This window comes from Chenopodium album, chromosome 21, assembly GCF_948465745.1.
Source record: "Chenopodium album chromosome 21, dcCheAlbu1.1, whole genome shotgun sequence".
Lineage (NCBI taxonomy): Eukaryota > Viridiplantae > Streptophyta > Magnoliopsida > Caryophyllales > Amaranthaceae > Chenopodium > Chenopodium album.
The window spans coordinates 6703985-6724416 of NC_137854.1; the positions used below are offsets into that span (position 1 = coordinate 6703985).

The 20432-nt window shown below is 33.3% G+C and overlaps 2 protein-coding genes and 1 pseudogene across 2 annotated transcripts; 2 read left to right on the forward strand and 1 right to left on the reverse strand.

The window, feature by feature from the left end:
* Positions 1-251: 251 nt before the first annotated feature.
* Positions 252-788, forward strand: LOC145600257 (copper transporter 4 pseudogene; annotated as a pseudogene).
* Positions 789-2376: 1588 nt separating this feature from the next.
* On the forward strand, positions 2377-2862 carry LOC145600258 (18.1 kDa class I heat shock protein-like). Its single transcript, XM_081656184.1, has one exon. It carries the CDS (start codon positions 2377-2379, stop codon positions 2860-2862), a length of 486 nt encoding a protein of 161 aa, XP_081512310.1.
* Positions 2863-11237: 8375 nt separating this feature from the next.
* LOC145602891 (uncharacterized) lies at positions 11238-13909 on the reverse strand. Its single transcript, XM_081659041.1, has 4 exons — positions 13416-13909; positions 12967-13308; positions 12553-12862; positions 11238-11981 (listed from the first exon to the last, which is right to left on the reverse strand). Exons 1-4 carry the CDS (start codon positions 13707-13709, stop codon positions 11845-11847), a joined length of 1083 nt encoding a protein of 360 aa, XP_081515167.1. The 5' UTR covers positions 13710-13909; the 3' UTR covers positions 11238-11844.
* Positions 13910-20432: the final 6523 nt, after the last annotated feature.

Sequence of the window (20432 nt, forward strand, 5' to 3'; positions counted from 1 at the left end):
ATGATATATTGCTGAATTAGCAAATAAGAATCTGTTATTTATATAACCCTTTTCTTTTAGAAGGAGCAATCCTTTACTTTAAAATAAAGTGTACATAGCAACAGTTTATTAGATTAAAACTATATTCCTATAAACAGAAATTAAAATTCTATGTAGAAACCCTCTGGTGTCATGTAAGTATCACCCGCCTACGATCATATAAAACCCCTAACCCTAGTCATCATAGGTAATACTGCTAGTGCTAAACTATAATGCAGTATATCTTCAAAACCATTCATCACCAGATTCACCATCACAATCTCACTGCACTACCTCCACTATCCCTGTCCCCATTTCCATCCCCAATTTCATCCCCATCGCTATCCCCATTTCCATCATCTTCAATTCCTACTGGGACCCACAAAATGGCGTTCCACACGGCATTTTACTGGGGCAAAGCACATCAGATTTTGTTCCCTGGCTGGCCTGGTACAAGTACTGGTATGTATGTTGTGGCTCTGTTGTTTGTCTCCTCCCTAGCCATTTTGGTAGAATGTCTCGCCTATTGCCATATCATTAAACCCGGCCCAAACCAAGTTGCAGCCTGCTTTTTTAGAACCGGGATGCGAGCTGTCCGAGCTGGGATGGCTTACATGGTCATATTGGCTGTTATGTCTTACAATGGCGGTATTTTCATAGCAGCTGTTGTTGGACATACTATAGGGTATGTGATTTTTGGAAGTGGGCTTTATTTAAATTCTGATGGGCGTCCTTTATCGAATTTTGGAATTGGGCATTCCAAAATATGATGCATTCTTTTGCTCTTGTGTTTGTGTTGAACACTTGGAACTGTTGATTTTAAGTTTGAAGCTTTACGCTGTATATGTCAGCAGATTTTTTTTTTTTTTCTTCCTTTGGGTGAATTAGTGATCATAAAAAACAAATTTGTGAATAATTATAATTACTTGGGAAGTCTAAATTGCAATGTAACTCCTAATGAATAATGAACAAACTCACGCTGATGAACGCCGCAGTGTCAAGTAATCAAAATCACTAGAACAGGTTTACCTTCAGCCCTGATTATGTTATCTAATTTCTCTAATTATTGAAATGCATCCCATCATATGACATAACATTACACTAATCATGCTAGAATATCTGAATGTGTAATTTGTACATTGGCAAGATAGCTCGGCAAATGAGAGTAAGATATAGATTTATAATATTTAGCAAATCATAATTAATACTATAATTAACAACATATAATGGCAAAACTGGAGTATCTGTTAGTATTTTCTAATGCCTGCATCATGCAATCACGTCTGTGACATTTGATTTGGAATATAAGTTAGATAAACAACTCACCCCATTCACTGAATTTATATTGGCCGTTACTTCTAGATTAGATGTAACCAATTATAGACAACTCCCCTTCAACCTTCCCCAAAAAAAACAAAAAGAAAAAACTAATATAAATTTAAATTGATTTTTTTAAAAAAAAATGAAGAGAGAATCTGATACTGCTTGACAATAGATTTTTAAATGCATACAACATACCACCTTCTAACACAAAGTGATATCAGATGTGATTCTCTGTTCTGTTCCTTCTATATCCTTCTGTTTGGATGATGGATTAGGGTGAAAAAAAAAAAAAAAAAACATAAACACATACACACCGGGTTTTGGTTTCATTATATACTTGTGTTATAATTTACCCGAATTAGAGGTCACAACCGTTGAAATGTTGCTCGTGTTGACTGTTGAGTGGTTATATGTTCTTGTTAGAGATATGAGATCAAATCACATATATTTTCCGATATGATTTGATCTCAGATCTCTAACAGTTTTGAACCATAAGGAAACTCCGGACAAAGGCTAGTCGATGAAAATGTTGCTCAAAAGTAAATCACCTTTGCCAAATTAAAGATCACTAATTTTATGTATACTATGTCACAAGGTAAAGAGTACAAGTCTTACAACCGACCTACCAATACTCAAACATAACTTTAGAAAACGAAGGTGGGAATCGAACTTCTTTTGAGTTTTTTTTTCTTCTTGGATTTAAATTTTTCGAGTAGTGCGGTGCTCTACCTTTATTCCTTTATCTTATTACCCACAATTCATGGTACATTTAGCATACACCTAAAAAGTAAATTCGATCCTTAGAAGGTGCTGGTAGGTTCCACGGCAAGGACAAGATCCTTAGCTATCCATCACAACTTGCAAATAACGCATACAAAACATGATCTTAAATGCTTACTAACCCCTTTTCTCATTATTTTTGCCTATATATTACCCTATTTGTGTGCACAAACAATCCAACTTGTGTGCAAAATTCAACTCGATATCAAAATTTTGATCTCAAACTTTTATGCTTTACAACCCTACCCCGTAAAAATGCAATCCATTTATCAACGCGGCTTCTTTGGCCGGCCTCTAGAAGTGTTTGATCCATTCTCCCTTTACTTTTGGGATGACTTTCCCTTCGACTTCCCAGCTTTCCGAGCACCACCACTCATGCCCCCTCCACGGCCACTACTGCCGGAAATGAGGGGAATGGTGCCTAGGACTAAGATTGAGTACAAGGAAACCCCCGAAGCTCATCACTTCAAGGCTGAGCTTCCAGGGGTGAGAAAAGAGGATGTGAAGGTGAAACTAGAGGAGGGCGGGAGGATGATCCATGTAAGTGCCAAATCGAAACGTGAGAATGAGGAAAAGAAAGACAATTATCATCATGTAGAGCGCGGTTATGGTGAGTTTATGAGTAAGTTCACGTTACCTCCTAATGCCAAACCCGAGCATATGAGGAGCTCTGTGGATAACAATGGGGTGCTCACAATCACTATCCCTAAGGAGAAAATACAGCAATCCAATTACCAGTAACCTACTCCACTTTGTACCATGTTGGAGTATAATGCTTTAATGCATGCATGTCAAGTATTTATGTTATTAGTACAATAGTACCATGACATAACATAGAATGATACGTCACATATAATGAATAAACGTATATCCTACAAGTTTCGGGTTAAAGATGTACACTCGGGTCACTCTGTATAGTAGTTAAGAGTACCTTCTGCTTGTTAATGAATAATGAAAAATATTTTTATTGTGATATTTGTTTAAGGTTTACTACTTGCTAAAATTACACAATCGACATGACTTTAATTCAAATGGATGGTCATACAGTACAAGTTGTACAGCGGTTTTAACTCTTCTAAGTACACTCAGGTGCAACTACTACCTACATATCGCCTTCATGTGTAACAAGATGACAATTCGTGAAAGGGTTGATGTTAAATTAACCGTACATGAATGTCTTGCGCATATTATTAACCCAATTGATCAAAATTAAATTTGTTGCTATCAATTATTTCAATGTCCAGTGGGCAATTGACAACCCAAAAAAAAAAAAAAAAAAAAAAAAATCCTTCTTGGTCCCGTTGATAGATACAGTAGTGCCAAAGATGTCACGGGGATAAGTTATAGGCTTTAACATTTCATAATTCATACAAAACAAAACAGAAAGATAGGGAATTTGTGTTATATAAGTACGTAACGTCTATGATGAATTCGGCACATATATATGTGTAATACTTGACACTCGTAGTTGCTACTTTGTATGTATGACGTAATATGTAGCTGCGGCTAGGAAACTTGAGAGATTTTCTTTATGAAATCGTAGTTTTGGAAGAATTTACAAGCTTTGAAATTGACTTTCGTAATCAATAGAAAACAAGGTATCAATGCTCTTGAGAAACATAAACACAGCTAGCAATCAACTCGCTCAATTAGCACCCCTACTTCCAACCTTCTTGAAAATAATGGAGAATTTTGGTAGACAACATGAGTTTGGCCAAAATTCTGTTTTTATTATTGGAGTGAATGAACAGAGTTGAATGCTCATTTTTTAATTGAGCTCGAACATAAACAAATCGTGCATATTATAAGTTTTTGAATAAATCATGTAATTTAAAAAAAAAAAAGTTTTGTTGGACAAATGGTTATTATTTATGCTTATAACTAAAAAGCTTACTATAAATAAACTAGAAATGTGTTTGAAACTAGCTTATAAATTGATTTGATTAGCAAACAAATCAAACTCAAAATTAGAACCGTGTTCTTAATAATACCAACCCCAAACATAATTTTAAGCTTGAGTGATAGGTTAAATTTGACTATTAGTTAGATGAGTTTAAACGTTAACGTTTCGTACTCGAGTCACTCACATCCCTATCAATCACAATTTACAAACCATTTTACATAGCTTCAGGTGGATGCAATTTTTAAATATAACATATATATATTCGCCCTTCACAATCAACCTGGCTTTACGTCTTAAAAGCAAGACACTACTCCGAAGCTATAACATCCTCAAATGAATCACGCCGTACATAACCTCAATCTAGTAAAGACGTAGAGTAATCAATTAGGTTAAGGATGAACTAACATATACGCCGCCTCAATAACCTCTCTAATCACCAACTAACCAAGTTGATTACACAATCCAATTACAAACACATTATACACAATTAACAAAACATAAAAAAAGGGAACAAGAAAAAGAAAAATCAAGAGTGGGAAAGAGATGAGAAATGGGGCCAGACAAGACAGAGTCAAATCTTAGAAAACAAAACATGCAATAAAAAATCTCCTAATCTTCAATTCATGTATGTCCTGCCCTATGTACTGCGCCAACCCAGCCACTTCATTCCCACATCTCACATTCCCACTACTACTTCACAGTCCACATGCAATGGCCCCTCTTTACTTTGTTATTCAATCACCTTATCCTTCTCATTTTTATTATGCTTGCTTTTGTGCTATCCGATCCTAACCTGAGATGACCGGACAACAATGACCTAATTTCGACTCCTTGGACCATATAACTTGTTATTGAACCCGAATTTCACTTATCATTCCTACTCGCGACTCAATACCCTAGTTGAAAACTCGATAGTCATCAAACCCTACTCGAAAACTAACTTTTGTCCAATCCTAACTAAAGTGTGTTAATTGAAGTTTGACCATATTTGTACACTAATATATCAAAAATAAATATTTTCAGTTGAAGTCTTATTTATTTTGTTTATCTTGTATAATCATAAATCTATTTTTCAAAAAAAAAAAAATATATTCAAATTAAATTCCAGACGATTGACAATATGCAAATAATACGAGAAAGATTTATTCTAGTTAGGGTATGTTCACATTTACTAAACTGAGCTGAGCTGAACTGAACTGATTGGAGCTGAACTGAACTGAACTGATTGGAGCTGAAATGAACTGAGCTGAGCTAAAATGAATATTTTATGAGAGAGGGAAATTAGGAGCTGAATTGAACTGAACTGAACTAATTGAAGCTGAACTGAACTGACTTAAACTGATTGGAGCTAAACTGAACTGAAATTAAGTAAATGATAACAGGCCCTTAGTACAGTTGGAAATGTTCTGATCAGGTTCGATAATATGGAGTAATATGAATTGGTTGGCATAAATATTAGGTAGTACCATTCTGGTACTCCCTCCATTCCTAAATAATTGGCATGTTTTGACTTTTTTCACTATTCATTCACTAACTTTGACCATTGTTTTTACTAACGTATAAAAAAATTATCATGAAATATTTATTAATATAATATTTTGTAATATAGACTTTTTTAATATTTTACTAATTAATAAATAAATAACTTTATTTTGAATTTTTTTTAACACATAATCATTTATATACCTAAAATCAAACTACTGCTAGTGTACGCGCATATGTGCCAATTATTTAAGAACAGAGGGTGTACTTGTTAGCTATATGAACAAAGTACTAAATTTGGTGTTAGCTTCAAAGCCCAATCTCAAATTGAATCCCCCTATCCCATTTTTGTGTCTTTATACACCAAGAGACTTGTACTTATATCACATCACTCATTTTCAATGCTTAATGTTGAATTTACATTTTAACCATCACTCGTAGCATTCAACATTTTAAAATAGTCATATTTTCTTTAAACACTAATTAAAATGAATGGAGCCGTTATAATGGACAAATTGAGAAACAATGTTGTATATTTGCATTATTACGTCCCATGCATGCATATCCTAATGAAGTAATGAAGGTACGTGGTACAGTAGCTAGTACACGTACATAATATATGAAAATTGGAAATTTAATAATCGAAAATAGCTAAATGCTTGAGTAACGAGTGGACCACAAATGGCGGCATTCATTGAGGCCTAGATTTATGCATACAATGGCTAAGCTTTAGCACCGATAACCATTCTTAGCAACACTATGCGGCAACGGTAGTTATGTTGTCAATTGTGGAGCCATGACATGTCAACTTCTCAAAAACCTCTTGAAACTCCTCCCGAAAAAACGGAAATAGATTGCTTTTTGATCCGTCTTACCGTCTATTGTACACCTAAATGTATTGGTTATCATGTCTTGAGCTTGATATGATCTAATGAACTCCAAACATAACATGATTATTTGTGTAAACGTATAACGGCCTATCTTATATTTCCTCCATTTTCTTTTACTTGCAACACACCTTTTAGGCACGCAGTTTTAGGAGATTATTAATGACGGTAAATGAGCGATTTTATTAGTATAATTTTTACACGAAGATTAGAATAGAGTTAAGTATCATTTGTAAAAATTATAATGAATAATTTATTCGTTTACATTACATAAACTCGACCTCAAAGCACGTACTATAAGGCTGTGTTGCAAGTAAAAGAAACGGAGGAAGTAATAATTATAAGTACTCTATTCTATTTCTGATAAGTTATTTTACGGTTCCTATAATATATTAGTACATCTTCACTCTCTTTTCTGTCTTTTTTTAAGTTATACACCATTTTCTTATACTCTCTCACATATTATTTCAGTTATTGATACGAACTTACAAGAGGTAACTATTAAGGGTCTGTTTACATTTACTGAACTGAGTTGAACTGAACTGATTAGAGTTGAACTAAACTGAACCGAACAGATTAGAACTGAACTGAACTGAGCTGAATTGAATATTTTATGAAAGAGGGAAATTAGGAACTGAACTGAACTGAGTTGAGCTGAACTGAACTGAACTGATTAGAGCTAAACTGAATTGAACTGAAATTAAGTAAATGTGAACAGACTCTAAATGAAAAATAACGATTCAATATAGATTTTATTGTTTAGATTATTGTATTGCAATGGCGTTTATCATTTAACTTTGGTATTTGAGTTTTGTTAGCTGGTGTTTAACGATCAGTACATGCGAATCTTAATAGTGTCTAATTATTATTTAAGTTCTATTTATACAATCGTTTTCTAACTTCAAGTCTCTGATTCTCCTATAATGTTTTCTAGCTAGAGTGAATTAACTTAAATAACACGGAGTAATGTAAATAAAATAAATTTTAATTAGTTGAACAATTTCAATCCGTAAGTAATAGACACAAAAGTTAAGGAAGAATCTTGGACTGAATCAACTACATAAGCTTTACCACTTTACACCGTGTAGTTTACGTTGATTATCGCAAAAAAACATACAGGATACGCCGATGACTGATCGCAGTAAACTTACAGAAAACCTTAACTGTCATTTCTCACAAATCACAACTACTCACAATCAGTTATTTACTGAATGCCACGCGCTACGTATATACTTTTTCCGTTTCACAAATATTGTACAGGTACATACGAAGTACTTGCACATCACAATATTCCATCCGTATTTTATTACTTGCTTTTCTTTCCTTTTACGGTTGTATTTTATTACTTGTTACATTTATTATTGGAAAAATACACTTTAATAATCCTAACTATTGGCGATTTACCTAGAAAAATCCCAACTAAGGATTATTTTCTAACGGTACCAACTATGCCTCTTATTTTCTTCTAGTAGACCCAACCGGTCAACTACGGGTCAATAACCTGTTGTAACAAGTCATATGCCACGTGTCAACACACGATTGGTCCAAAATAAAAAAACAAAAAATAATTAGAAATTTAAAAAAAAACATAAAACAATTATAAAAAATTAGAAAATAAAAAAACAGAAAATTTTAAAAAAATTTGAAATTAAAGAAAATCAAAAAATACTAAAAAAAACCCAGAAAATAACAAAAAAAATCAGGCACTTAGAAAAATTTCAAAAAATTAATAAAAAAATTAAAAAATTAAAAAAAATCAGAAATTATAAAGAATTTTTTTTTATTTTTTTGATTTTTTTTAACTTTTTGTTTTTTTATTATCCTTTTCTGATTTTTTTAATGAATTTTCTAATTGTATTTTTATTTTCTGATTTTTTTTTAATTTTTTGATTTTTTTTTTTTTAACTTTTTGTTTTTTTTATTATCCTTTTCTGATTTTTTTTAATGAATTTTCTAATTGTATTTTTATTTTCTGATTTTTTTTTTTTTGTTTTTTATTTTTTTTCCTAATTTTCTAATTTTTTTTCATTTTTTGATTTTTTTTTTAAATTTTTGATTTTTTTTTATTATTTTTTATTTTTTTAATTTTCTGTTTTTTTTTAATTTATGATTTTATTTATTTTCAGATTTTAAATTCTAAACTAATCACTTGTTGACACGTGTCATTTATTAAAAAAAATTAAAAAATTACCTTTTCAACAGGTTACCGGTCATTGGGACCGCTGGAAGAAAATAAGAGGCAAAGTTGGTACCGTTAGAAAATAATCCTTAGTTGGGATTATTCTAGGTAAATCGTCAATAGTTGGGATTATTAAAGTGTATTTTTCCTTTATTATTTTGAAAACTTTAAACAATATTTACTATTTTCCTCCCTATTAGTGATCCCCTCATATCATATTTTAATACTTACCTCCATTTTGTAATGGTTGACACGTATTGCTTTTTAGAAAGTTTTTTTTAGTTGATACGTTTTTTTTAAGTAAGTTTTATACTTTATGTATTTAATAACTACCCTACTTGCTTTATTATTCTTTCTCGCTCTCTCTCCTCTCCTTATATGTGTATGTCTAAATTAAACGTCTCGACTATTTAGAAACAGAGGAAGTATTTATCATATTCTCTCCCCCCCCCCCCCCCCTCACTTAAGCTCACTTTTGCTTTTTAGATTTTTTTTTATCATTCAATCAACCCCATTTCCATCATATGTTATTACTTTTCACTATTCCTTCTAAAACTTCGTACATGAAAAAATGGAGCAATTGATAAAATACAGAGGAAATATTCAATTATTCATCCACTCAGTTTTAAGTTTTAACCGTATGTATTGTGATATGTATTTTTTGTTCTTAGTAAGCTGAAGGCCCATCCTAAAAGAGGATGAAAGGAAATTCCTTCTTAGAATACGCTTGGTGAGATTTGACCCTGACCTCATGTCTGAAAGTCGGAGAAGTGGAGAACTAGTCAACTACTCTAGCCTAATACTCCCTCCGTTTTTAAATACTTGCTTCACTTTCCTTTTTCGCGCCGTTTTTAAATACTTGCTCCATTTCCTTATTTGGAAAGTTTTTACAATATTTAATTCATTTCTCTTACCTAGTGGACCCAACAACTATCATATTTTATTAATTCCATATTCTCTCTCCTTCAATTTCTCAACTACTTTTGTTTTTTATAATTTTTTATTCTTCCACTAACCCCACTACCTCTATATATTATTATTTTCTCCAAAATATCCTAAAACTCCGCACATGAAGAAATGGAGCAAGTATTTAAAAACAGAGAGATTACGAAGTATCTCTATTGTGAATTACTTTCTTTATCGCCTCATACGAAGTATCTCTACTGTGGAGTACTTTCTTTATCATGGGAACGGAAAATGTATATACGGCGTTTATATATACTCCGTACTCTTGTATTAAAATAAAATTAAAAAGAAAAAGGTACAAGTCTATGAAGGTGTGGCTTCCGGTCAAGTTCCAAGATTCAGCAAAGGGATTTTCCCATTTAATGAAAAAGTTACAAAAGATTCAAGTGGTACTACAGCTGTTCTTTTGCCACGTATGCACTTAACCGACCAAACGCGTGGGCCCTTTCTTCTGACGCTCCAGCTCATTCCTTCCAATCAATATAATGCTCCTCTACTTATTACACATACCCTTAGAATTTACTTTCCCTTTTTATCCTTTTCTGTGTTATTTTTCTGCTCACGAAGAGAGTGTGATAATTTCCTTTCATTCTGGTGTTTTCAGACATTTCAAATGAAAACCGAACAAAAGCAATGGTAGAGCTCTCACATTCTACTCCGTACATAGTTACAAGATAGCACATACTCTCTCTGTCTCAATTTGATTAGTGTAATGCGAAAACAACGCAATATATACTACAGAGACGGACCGACAAGTGGGCCGACCGACGAAGGGAGTAGTACATCATGCATACATTGTGTACAGTTTGGTAGAAATAAACTAACCAACTTCCAAAACATACTCTTTGTTAAAATATTGCACAAGCATCAAACAATGACAGCAAAACAGGACACAATTGAATAGAGTGCCAGCCTAGAGAAAAATACTCTTAGTTGAACTAAACCCTAAACTTTCATCTGCATAATTGACCATCATAATTTATGCAGAGAAGTAAATTTGGTAACCCACTTGATATTGTTTAAAACAAAAAGTAATAAGTTAAATAAAACAAATTAAAACAGTTGTTTGTTAAGTCCCCAAAACCTAATTTCTTGAACCGTTGAATCAACCGTTGACGCCAACATCAGGAGACAACAACCCAACAATGATAGTCTTTTTGAGCAGAAAGAGTTGAGCACCGCAATCACGCATGTTACCCTCCATAATTCCCGCCATAACCGCTCCCCAAGGTTACGTCAAGCCGAATTATTACTCAATTCATGTAGCATACTATCAACAAATCGACATACTTGTCAATACACGACTTTAACTATTAATATCTTTTTCCTGTATGATTATACGTTTCAATCAATCTTTTTGTGAAATACAAAGAGAAAAATATAAATCATGAAGATAAGATATGGAGGGAATAAATGTTTTTAATACTTTCTTCATCTTAAATTATTTTACTTCATAAACAATAACATATTGTACAATAATTGACTTCTGTAATCACGAAATAAAGTCAAAACATCTTAAGTAAAAACGAATGGAGTGTAGTAAAAAAAAAAAAAAAAAAAAAAAAAAAGAAGTCAAAATTAAATTATAGTACCTGAATAATACTTAATTAAAAGTCAAGCTGTATCACTTGATACAAGTACAAGTAACATTGAAGGGAGAAAACCTAATATAGGAGTTGGGACATTAGTAGTTGAGACATTGAAAGTAAAATAGGTACAATATTATTATCACAAAAGCAGTAGTAGCAGTTTTTATTGATTTTGCCCATCCACACTTTCAGCGGAAAGGTTGTACATCAAATCTACACAAAATCAAACACAAAAAATTGTAACACTATCAAGTAATACAACACCACCACTACACCACTACTACTAGATGTTTTATAACTGGTAATTACAGGTAAAAATCACCAGTAAAAGAAAGAAAAATACAGTAAAAAATTTAGACCTTATGATCTTATTATGCTGACAAACTTCATGGGATACAAGAAAACACCAACCCATGAAGTTAAACTTAATAAGTAATAATAATAATAATTATTATAATAATACTTCCTATAAGTTTTATTTATCATTGGAGACCAGAAATACCTGATCACCAAATCCTGTAGTTATTCAAAATTCTTATTTTTCTTCACGCATCATATTATCTATTAGTCTATATATTACTAATCCTAAATTTCACTAATCCTTTCATCACTTCTAGTCGTCTTTGTTGTTGTTGTTGTTGTAGTCGTTGTCGTCATCATCTACCACATCTACCGATGAAACAAACATTCCAAAACACCCAGGAAAACAAAGGGGTGTTAATATGTCCACTCCTGAGGCAGCTGGATCTCATTATTACTTGCCGTTGGGGTGGTTGTAGCACGAGCGTTTCGTCGGTGGCTCGACTGTGATTGTGAACCTTTTCCCGTCTTAGACGACTTTGTTGCATTCCCATCTACAACAAAAAAACAATCAGATTTGTTTAATATTACAATTAAATCAAACTGCAACTGTCAACAAAATGTTTTTCAGTACTACTACTACTTTAAACAACCTGGACCACTCTCTATCTCCAGTTTGCATCATTTTGTAAGACAGTTCAACTTATTCCACCAAAATTTAACCTACCTTCTTCTAAATCTTGAGCACCTTATTAACTTCATTGAAAATTTAGGCACAGCCGCAATTAATTGAACCACTCCACCCATCTACTTAGGAAATAGAATAATTATTCAGATCTAAACCAAACAAAGTAGGGACTTACAAATTTTTAGACAAATTATGTTACCTCGTACTTTCATTTTACCTCAAATACCCGTATCAATTATTGACACCTCACATATTGGGGTTAATGTTATTACGTACATATCAAGATCCACGAAGGCTATATTAACTTAAGGTAACTTTATAATTGACATTAAGACACTTCATTTTGGACCAATAACATTAGGACAAACAAACAATAAATTCGAATTAAATTTTTTTAAAAAAGGCAAAATAATTAATGAAAGAAAAAGATTATATACCAGATTTTTTGCGGGGTACAGAAGGGGTGGTGGTAACGCTACGAGGCAAGAAAACGCCTGTGCCGTTACATTCCCTCTTGGGCCCAACAAACATGGGCTGAGGCGGCATCGGATGGGCCTGATTTTGGGCCTGAACTTGTTGCAGAGTAGGCCAAGCAGATGGCGGCAGCCCTAAAGGACGGTTGTTGTTACCGTTGCTCTTATTGTTGCTCTTGTTGTTGTTATTTGTTGCTCTGTTTTGCGGCAACGGTTGCGGCTGTTGCTGCTTTGCCTGATTATACTGCATGCCATTTGACGGCGCCCACACCATCTGTATTCACACAATCATAAACCCCTAATTAGCCCTCCAAAAAAAAACGTTTCATCTTAATTAATTAATAATAATAACAAGTTTGAATTTAATGATGAAATTACCTGAGGAAAATGGTGGAATTGAGGTTGATAATAAATGGGAGGAAAGTGGTCAGGATTCCTAAGAGGAGAAGGGTATAAAACTCCTTTTTGACTGCAATCGAAGAATCCAGTTCCGGTGCTTTTTTCAGTCTTCATCTTCAATCTCGCCACCTCACCCGCCGCCTTATTCAGCAGATCTAATGTCGCGTTTTTGCTGTCTTCTTTGCTGCTTTTTTCATCGTCGTTGCTTTTGTCGTTGTTTTGCGGTGGCGCTTGCGGCGGCGATAGGCTTTCCCGGCTTGAACCATGGTTGCATAAACACCCACATAGCGTCGATTGCGGCGAACTTGACAGCACATACCCCTGTTAGATTTAAAATAAAAAAAAAAAGATTAAATCAAATATTTTAAAAAATTTCAAAAAACATAACAAAAAAACAGAAAAAAGAGGAGAAAATCATGGAGGCGGACCTTAGAGTGAACAGGACACGAAGAATCTTGTAGGTCGACGTGAGCCATCTTTCGGGTTAACCCGGAAAGTAAGATATCCTCTTCGTCGCTCTCGGTTTCGGTACAACCAGAAGTTAACTCCAAATCCGAGTTCGAGTTCGAGTTCGAGTTAGAAGATGATGACCCGTACCCAACAAAACCCAGACCCGAGTTGGGTATCTTAGGAGCGGAGAAATCAAAATCCATAAGAATATCATCGTCGGTGAGAAAATGCGAAGGAAGCCAGAACTCACCATCATCCAAATCTTCCGCCATAACTTCAACTTGAGAAGAACACGAAAAGGCGGCAAATGTTTCAAAGATAGAGGAGGAGAGAGAAAAACTCAAAAACAACAGATTTTGCTAATTCTTGAAGATAAAAATAGATAGGATTATATATTTATATCAAAGGAGTGAAGAAGATGAAAGAGGAGGAGGAGTGGGGGAAGTTGATGTTGGGGGGAATATGGGAGAGAAATAAGGGGAAGAGTGGGCGAAGTGGGGTGCGACTGCTATTTGTAAACCTGTTTGTGGGCCTTCTTTTTTTAATTTTACTTTCATTATTTATAATGAAGAAAAAAAAACAACATTAAAAAAAATAATCAAAGAGAATCCAATAAAAAGGAAGGTTATGACGCGGTTAAGAAGCGCGTGATATCTATCTGATTTGGGTATTTCAGATTGTGAATCGCTAAACGACGCCCACAAATTTATCACATCGCCCGCATTTAATGAATGAAATTACAATGTTACCCCTAGTGCCAAACCGCCAAACAACCGCCACTACTGCCCACCTCCGCCTAATAACCACCCTCACCACTGTCCACCACCACCCAACAACCACCCCCACCACAGTCCACCGCCGCCCAATAACCACCCCCCAAATGTCGCATCTCCACTGCGGATGACTAAATAATTTTTTTTTGCCGGAAAATGCTCCAACCGCCCTAAAAAAGCGATTTGACCATGGTCAAACCGCTCAGGCAATACGGTTTGACCGTGGTCAAAACGCCCAGGCTAGGCAGTTCAACCATGGTCAAACCGTATTGCCTAGGCGGTTTGACCGTGGTCAAACCGCCAAACGGTTTGACCATGGTTGAACCGCCTAGCCTGGGCGTTTTGACCACGGTCGAACCGCCTAGCCTGGGCGGTTTGACCACGGTCAAACCGTTTTCCCTAGGCTGTTTGACCATGGTTGAACCGCCTAGACAGGACGGTTCGTCTACTTTTCCGGCGAAAAAAAATAAAGCGGTGGTGGTGGTGATTTAAAGTGGTGGATGTTGTTTTACGTCGGTGGCAGTGGCGGTGGTGGTGTTGGGTGGTGGTGGTGGTGATTTTAAGTGAGGAGAGAGAAAGAGGTTAAGTTAGAGATTGGGGGTAATAACGTAAATTCATTCATAATTTGCGGGCGATTTGAGTAATTTGCGGGCGTCGAATAACAACCCCCTTCAGATTTTGTGGTCTGGATTTGTGTGTATAATATCTTTATTTTTTGGAAATATTTTTGCGTCGACCATCTGTATACATTTACCTGTAAATGGGCTGTAATTTTTATAAATTTTATTTTTTACATATCTTTCCTTCATTTATTAATTGCATCATTTTGCAAATTATAAACTTCTAAAAAAAAGGATTCATGTAATAAGAAGATTAAAAGAGTAACTCCGTATGTTATAAGGAAAATAATGCAACTAATTTGAAATTTTCGTTTTAAAAAAGAGAGGTAACTTATTAAAAACGAAGGAAGTGTGTTTTTTTAAAAAAATGAAATTTAAAAAAAAAATAAAGAAGGAAACCCTAAAAGAAGTAGAACGTGTACCCGGATCATACACCACAATGTAGAAGTTGACGAAAGGAGGGAGTAAAAGAGTGGGACCCGATTATACTTTCGTACCCGTTTACTTCTCAACTAAGACTCATTTTTAACCCGATTTATTTTAAAATTTAAAAGTGTGTCCTTGCTTTTAGCTTTTTTAGTTTTGACTTGGTCCAATGTTTTTACAACTAATTACAAGTAGTAACTACGGATTTGTTTTTGTAATCAAGTAGTGTAAAACGGTAAAAGGACTCCACTTTTTCTTTTTCGGGTAATGTTGCAAGTTTTGCAACTAGAGCCTAGTGCTCGACCTTAGTCATCTAAACCAAAATTTTGACTTGCAGCCGTCTTAGACTTTAATTTTCCTACCAAGTATTTGTTTAGGTGATTAATTATGATGTAGTAATTTAATAGGAAGTGAATAGTGAAACTGACCGGATTGCATTATAGTAATTTAATAAGTCGTCATGTGACATGTTTATAGGATTCAAGTTATTATTTATTCTTAATGAGATGGGACTGTAATAGATACACATGGTAGCTTAGAACAAGTTTTTATGAACTCTTTTCACAAGGTTTGAATTAATATAATGTCCGTACTAATTGTGAAGTGCTAAACGTCGCTCCCATTTTACATAATAACGCTCCCTTTTTGACATGGAAGGATAATATTGCCCTTTGTGTAAGTTGTAGTGTATAATGGTATAATATCATTCCCGACCCCTCCATCTACTACCACGTGGTAAAAAAAAATCCCGACACTACCACATCCGACACCGGAAGCTTTGTTGGAGGATTCTGTAAGTCGTCGTACTTTTTTAAAAAAAAATTTGAAATAAAACATCCGCCTAAAAAATTAGGATAAGTGGATCCTTAAATTTTGGGCGGATGTATGGTTTTTTTTTTTTAATTGATTAATTAATCAAATTTATTATTATAATTTTTGTATTATTATTATTTCATTATGATTATTATTAATTGAGTAATTAGTGTTAGTACTTTTATTGTTGTTGTGAACTTGTGATCAATGTTGTGGCTTTTTTTTTCCTGATTTTACATATTTTTTTATTTTTTAATTTTAGAGAGATAAAATGAGAGTGAATGAGAGTAAAGTATGAGAATTGTGAGTGCCGTGGAGTCAGTCGTGGGTATTTATTTAATAGGGGTAAAAATGGAAAATCCTAAAAAAAATACGAGCGATGCCTAGTAAAAGGGGAGCGACATTTAACAACACCCATTTCTTTTCAAACAAATGAAAAGTTAAATATTACTTTGCCTTTTCAACGAACATTAAACATACATAGATTTTATTGTTTCCTAATATGAGGGAAACCTACTTTGTTTTATGTACCCAAATTTGGTATTGTACGAGACATGTCGTTTGAGTTGAAAGATAATCTTAATTAGTAAGAAACTTAGTGGGATAGATGTTGGAGAAGGAAGATAATCTTACAAAAGATGGTTTGACAAATCACATTACGACTTATTAGTTAAACCCAGACTTGATCATGAGTTGCCTATCACATCAGCTTAGCACTTAGGTTTGATTTCAGATTCAGATCCAACCTAAATTCTATTCAAAATTTTACGTAATTGATTTACTTTAGTCCATTTTTTGTAAACTTTTGTCTTTTAAACAAATTTAGGCAACACCCCAAAACAATTCACTTTATTTAAACCCAATTTGACTAGGTTGTAGACCGTATAAGGTTTAAAAAATACTGAAAAATTGGACATATATTTCCTCCGCAAGGAAATATTTTAGGGTTAGCATTACCAATGGAAACCATTCATGTATCTCAACCTAACACATACTTCATATTTTTGTAATCAGATCTATAACTCTTTGTACAGTTCACCATGATAATTATACAACGGTCATTCATAATTTACTCGATGAGAATTAAAAGTCAATTAGGATTTTATTTAATTCGTCTTAATTTGTCTGAATTCCTTTGAACTTAATTTGTCTAGGAAAATATAATATTAATCATTTGTATGTGATTATGTCTATTTTTTAATGAAAATTTATTTGAGCTTATGTTGTCCGAAATAAGTCAAAATAAGATAAATCAAACTTATCTTTAACAAATTTGTTTTGACCTGATGGTAAATTGCAAATTCTATGTTTGTACAAAGTTTAAATGTGATTGGGAATCCTCAGTGATATGTACCTTAGCTAATAGGATAGTTGATACTTGTAAGTTATTTGATTGTATAGGTATATCATATCCGGGAGATTGTTTTTGAAAAGTAAAATCAATCCATTCAAATATGAGAGATTGGAGTATACTCTAACATGACGTATAAAAATCAACATGATTAATTGTTGAAGTACTTTTTTTTCATAAATGTAATCTTTTAGATACATTTTTCTTCTCCACTCTATTCTACACCTTTAGAAAAATAAGAGAATTGATTCCAAATATATCTTCAAATCATTTGATTCTCTAGATAACATTTCACTGTACTATATAAGATCGAATTGTGAACATCATAGAATATCTTTCCTCATATAGTTATATATTTGGGCCCCTTTTATAATTAGCTTATTGTATAATTTTGTACATACGACCGCCCTCCTGAAACAAGTAATTAGTAAATTAATTAAGCCTGGATTCAATTTACCCTTGTTGTATCATGGTACGTTGTACGTTATCATAAAGTTGTATTGACGGTGACTAGCAATACAAATTAAATATGATCGATTTGCACCCAAAAAAAATAATATTAATACAAATATGATATGATCTATAGCGTATTGCTAGAAGATTTTGTATAGTACGAAAAGTAAAATTAAAATAAATTGTTCATGGAAAATGAAAATAATACGACTTGTCGACTGTTGACAAAGACGTATACACCTTATTAACGACTGCCTATTGCTAATCATGCTCCCATCAACACCTTCACCTTCAGCACGTATATGTCATTTAGAACATAATCAGGTGGATGGGAAATTATTAATCCTTGATTAATTAATCTATGTCAACCGGTTTATACAATACATAGCATATCGTGTGCCATACAACATTAATAATTTATGTTAGATAACAAAATGTCAACTATTACTAAGTACTAAGTAGTACTACTACGTCGTATGTTGTATTTGATTTAATGGTAAAGATTGTATCTAAAAGCCTTATGGAACCAATCCAACTAAAGCCAATTTAGGGTGGGGATTCCATATTCTCCCGTTCTCCCCCTCCCCTTCTCAAGAGGTCATGCTAACCCAAACTAGGCGACTAGTGACAGGTTTTAGTCTAATAAGACATACGAAGCTTTAGACCTATAGGAAAAAATGTCAACTATCTATGAATCCATATTTGGTCTATCATTATGGAGTTAACAATTTGGTTTTGTATGCAACCTTGTCATCATCTTACTCTATATTACTACTTTATATTGTTGAATCGGGTTAATCTTTAAGTAAGTCTTACAATTACAAAATCGAAGATTTGTCTTTATAATCCTAGACCAACTAGGTAAGCACTAGTCTAAACTTGTCCGTTAAATTATAAAACTGAAATAATTTATCTCAAACAGTAACTGTAACACCATATTTTGTTTAACCGTCTAAGAAATTGATTAGCTCGTATTTGTCAATCTATTTCCTCTTTTTCTCAACATTATTATATTTGTACCTACTATATATTAGTTGATCCATTGTATAAGTCATATGCAAGTTGAGACTGGCAGTATTATATGGAGTATTACCAAAGAAGGAATTGAAGGAGAGGATCAAAACACACAAGTCAATTATCATATTGATTCTTTAGTTGAAACTTAAGTACACCCTATTGACCAAAAGTCTTTTAAAAAAAAGGACAATGTCCACTCACAGAAAACAAGCTCCAACAATGCACCCAATAATAAGCGAATCAGATCCCTTATATTGATTTATGTATTTGGAAGTCGAAAAGCTAAGAAAAGATTGAAATACAAAACTTAGAAGTAATGTTTAAATCATATAAAGTTATCCACCCAAATTAATGGTCCGCAATATTGGATCCTAGAAACTATTAATCAAGAAATAAAAGCTAGGCTAAATATTGATCTAATAATACCAGTTTTTGAGACATTAATTAGAAAACCAATATAAAACCCTAATTAGATCTTTGATTTGATTGAATCAATTCTAAAAGTTTAGCCAAATGTAAGCAAAAAATGGAAGAAGTGAAGGAATATAGTAATGGCTACTTTGTAATTTGGATTTTGCTTTATTAACCTTTTCACACACTTGGCCTATTCTAAGTTCATGTTCTTAGGCATCTTTTTGACCTTTGTTGTTCCCTTCAACTTTTGGCACCACAAGTGAGAATGCAACATACATAACATATATAGTCTTTTTTTATTTTATGTTTTTAGTCTTTTATTCCATTGGTTTCAAATTTAACTAACTACACTAAGAATAATATTCTTTGACAATAAAAGTACCCCACTAATAATGTATATGAAGTATCCTTTTGATTCAACTCATCCTCTCTAGTTTGTTGTATATAGTGTATGATTTTATTGGTTCATAGGTAAGATTTCTTATGCAGCCATTGCACCACGCATGTAAGTTATGGTTGTCATAATCTTCTTATAACTTTTAAAATATACGACACATATTTAAATAGATTGATTAAAATCTAATTGATTGAGTTGCGTAAATAGTATAATGATTGCACCGAATGTTTCTTCGCTAGATTTTCATGCAAAAGCAAATTAGATAAGCAATGTTGGGTGGATTCCCATTGTTTCATTAATCACTATCCAAATCCTTTCACATAAATGGTGGGTTTTGGCCCCCAAAAAGGAACCTTTTAGCCTTTTATTAGGTTAAACTTTAACCAAAGAAAATCAAATATATTTATCATGATTAGTTCACAATATTATCATATATTAGATCAAATGACAGCCTAATAACCTTTTTTCTTGGTCTACTAGTGCGTTGTGTCAACTAATCCATTAATTTCGTACCATTACCATCGTTATTACCGGCAACAATCCCTGCTTAATTATTTGATTACCTGGAATAATCCAAAGATTAATTTTTGATTAAGTTGTTAAGTATTTAGGCCATCTTTAGAAACCCTGAATATGTATTTATGGGCTCGTGATGCATAAGAGGGGACAGGAATTGGTGGTAAGTTTTCCACCTCAAGTGATGGATTTAAGGATTAAGAACATTATAGGTT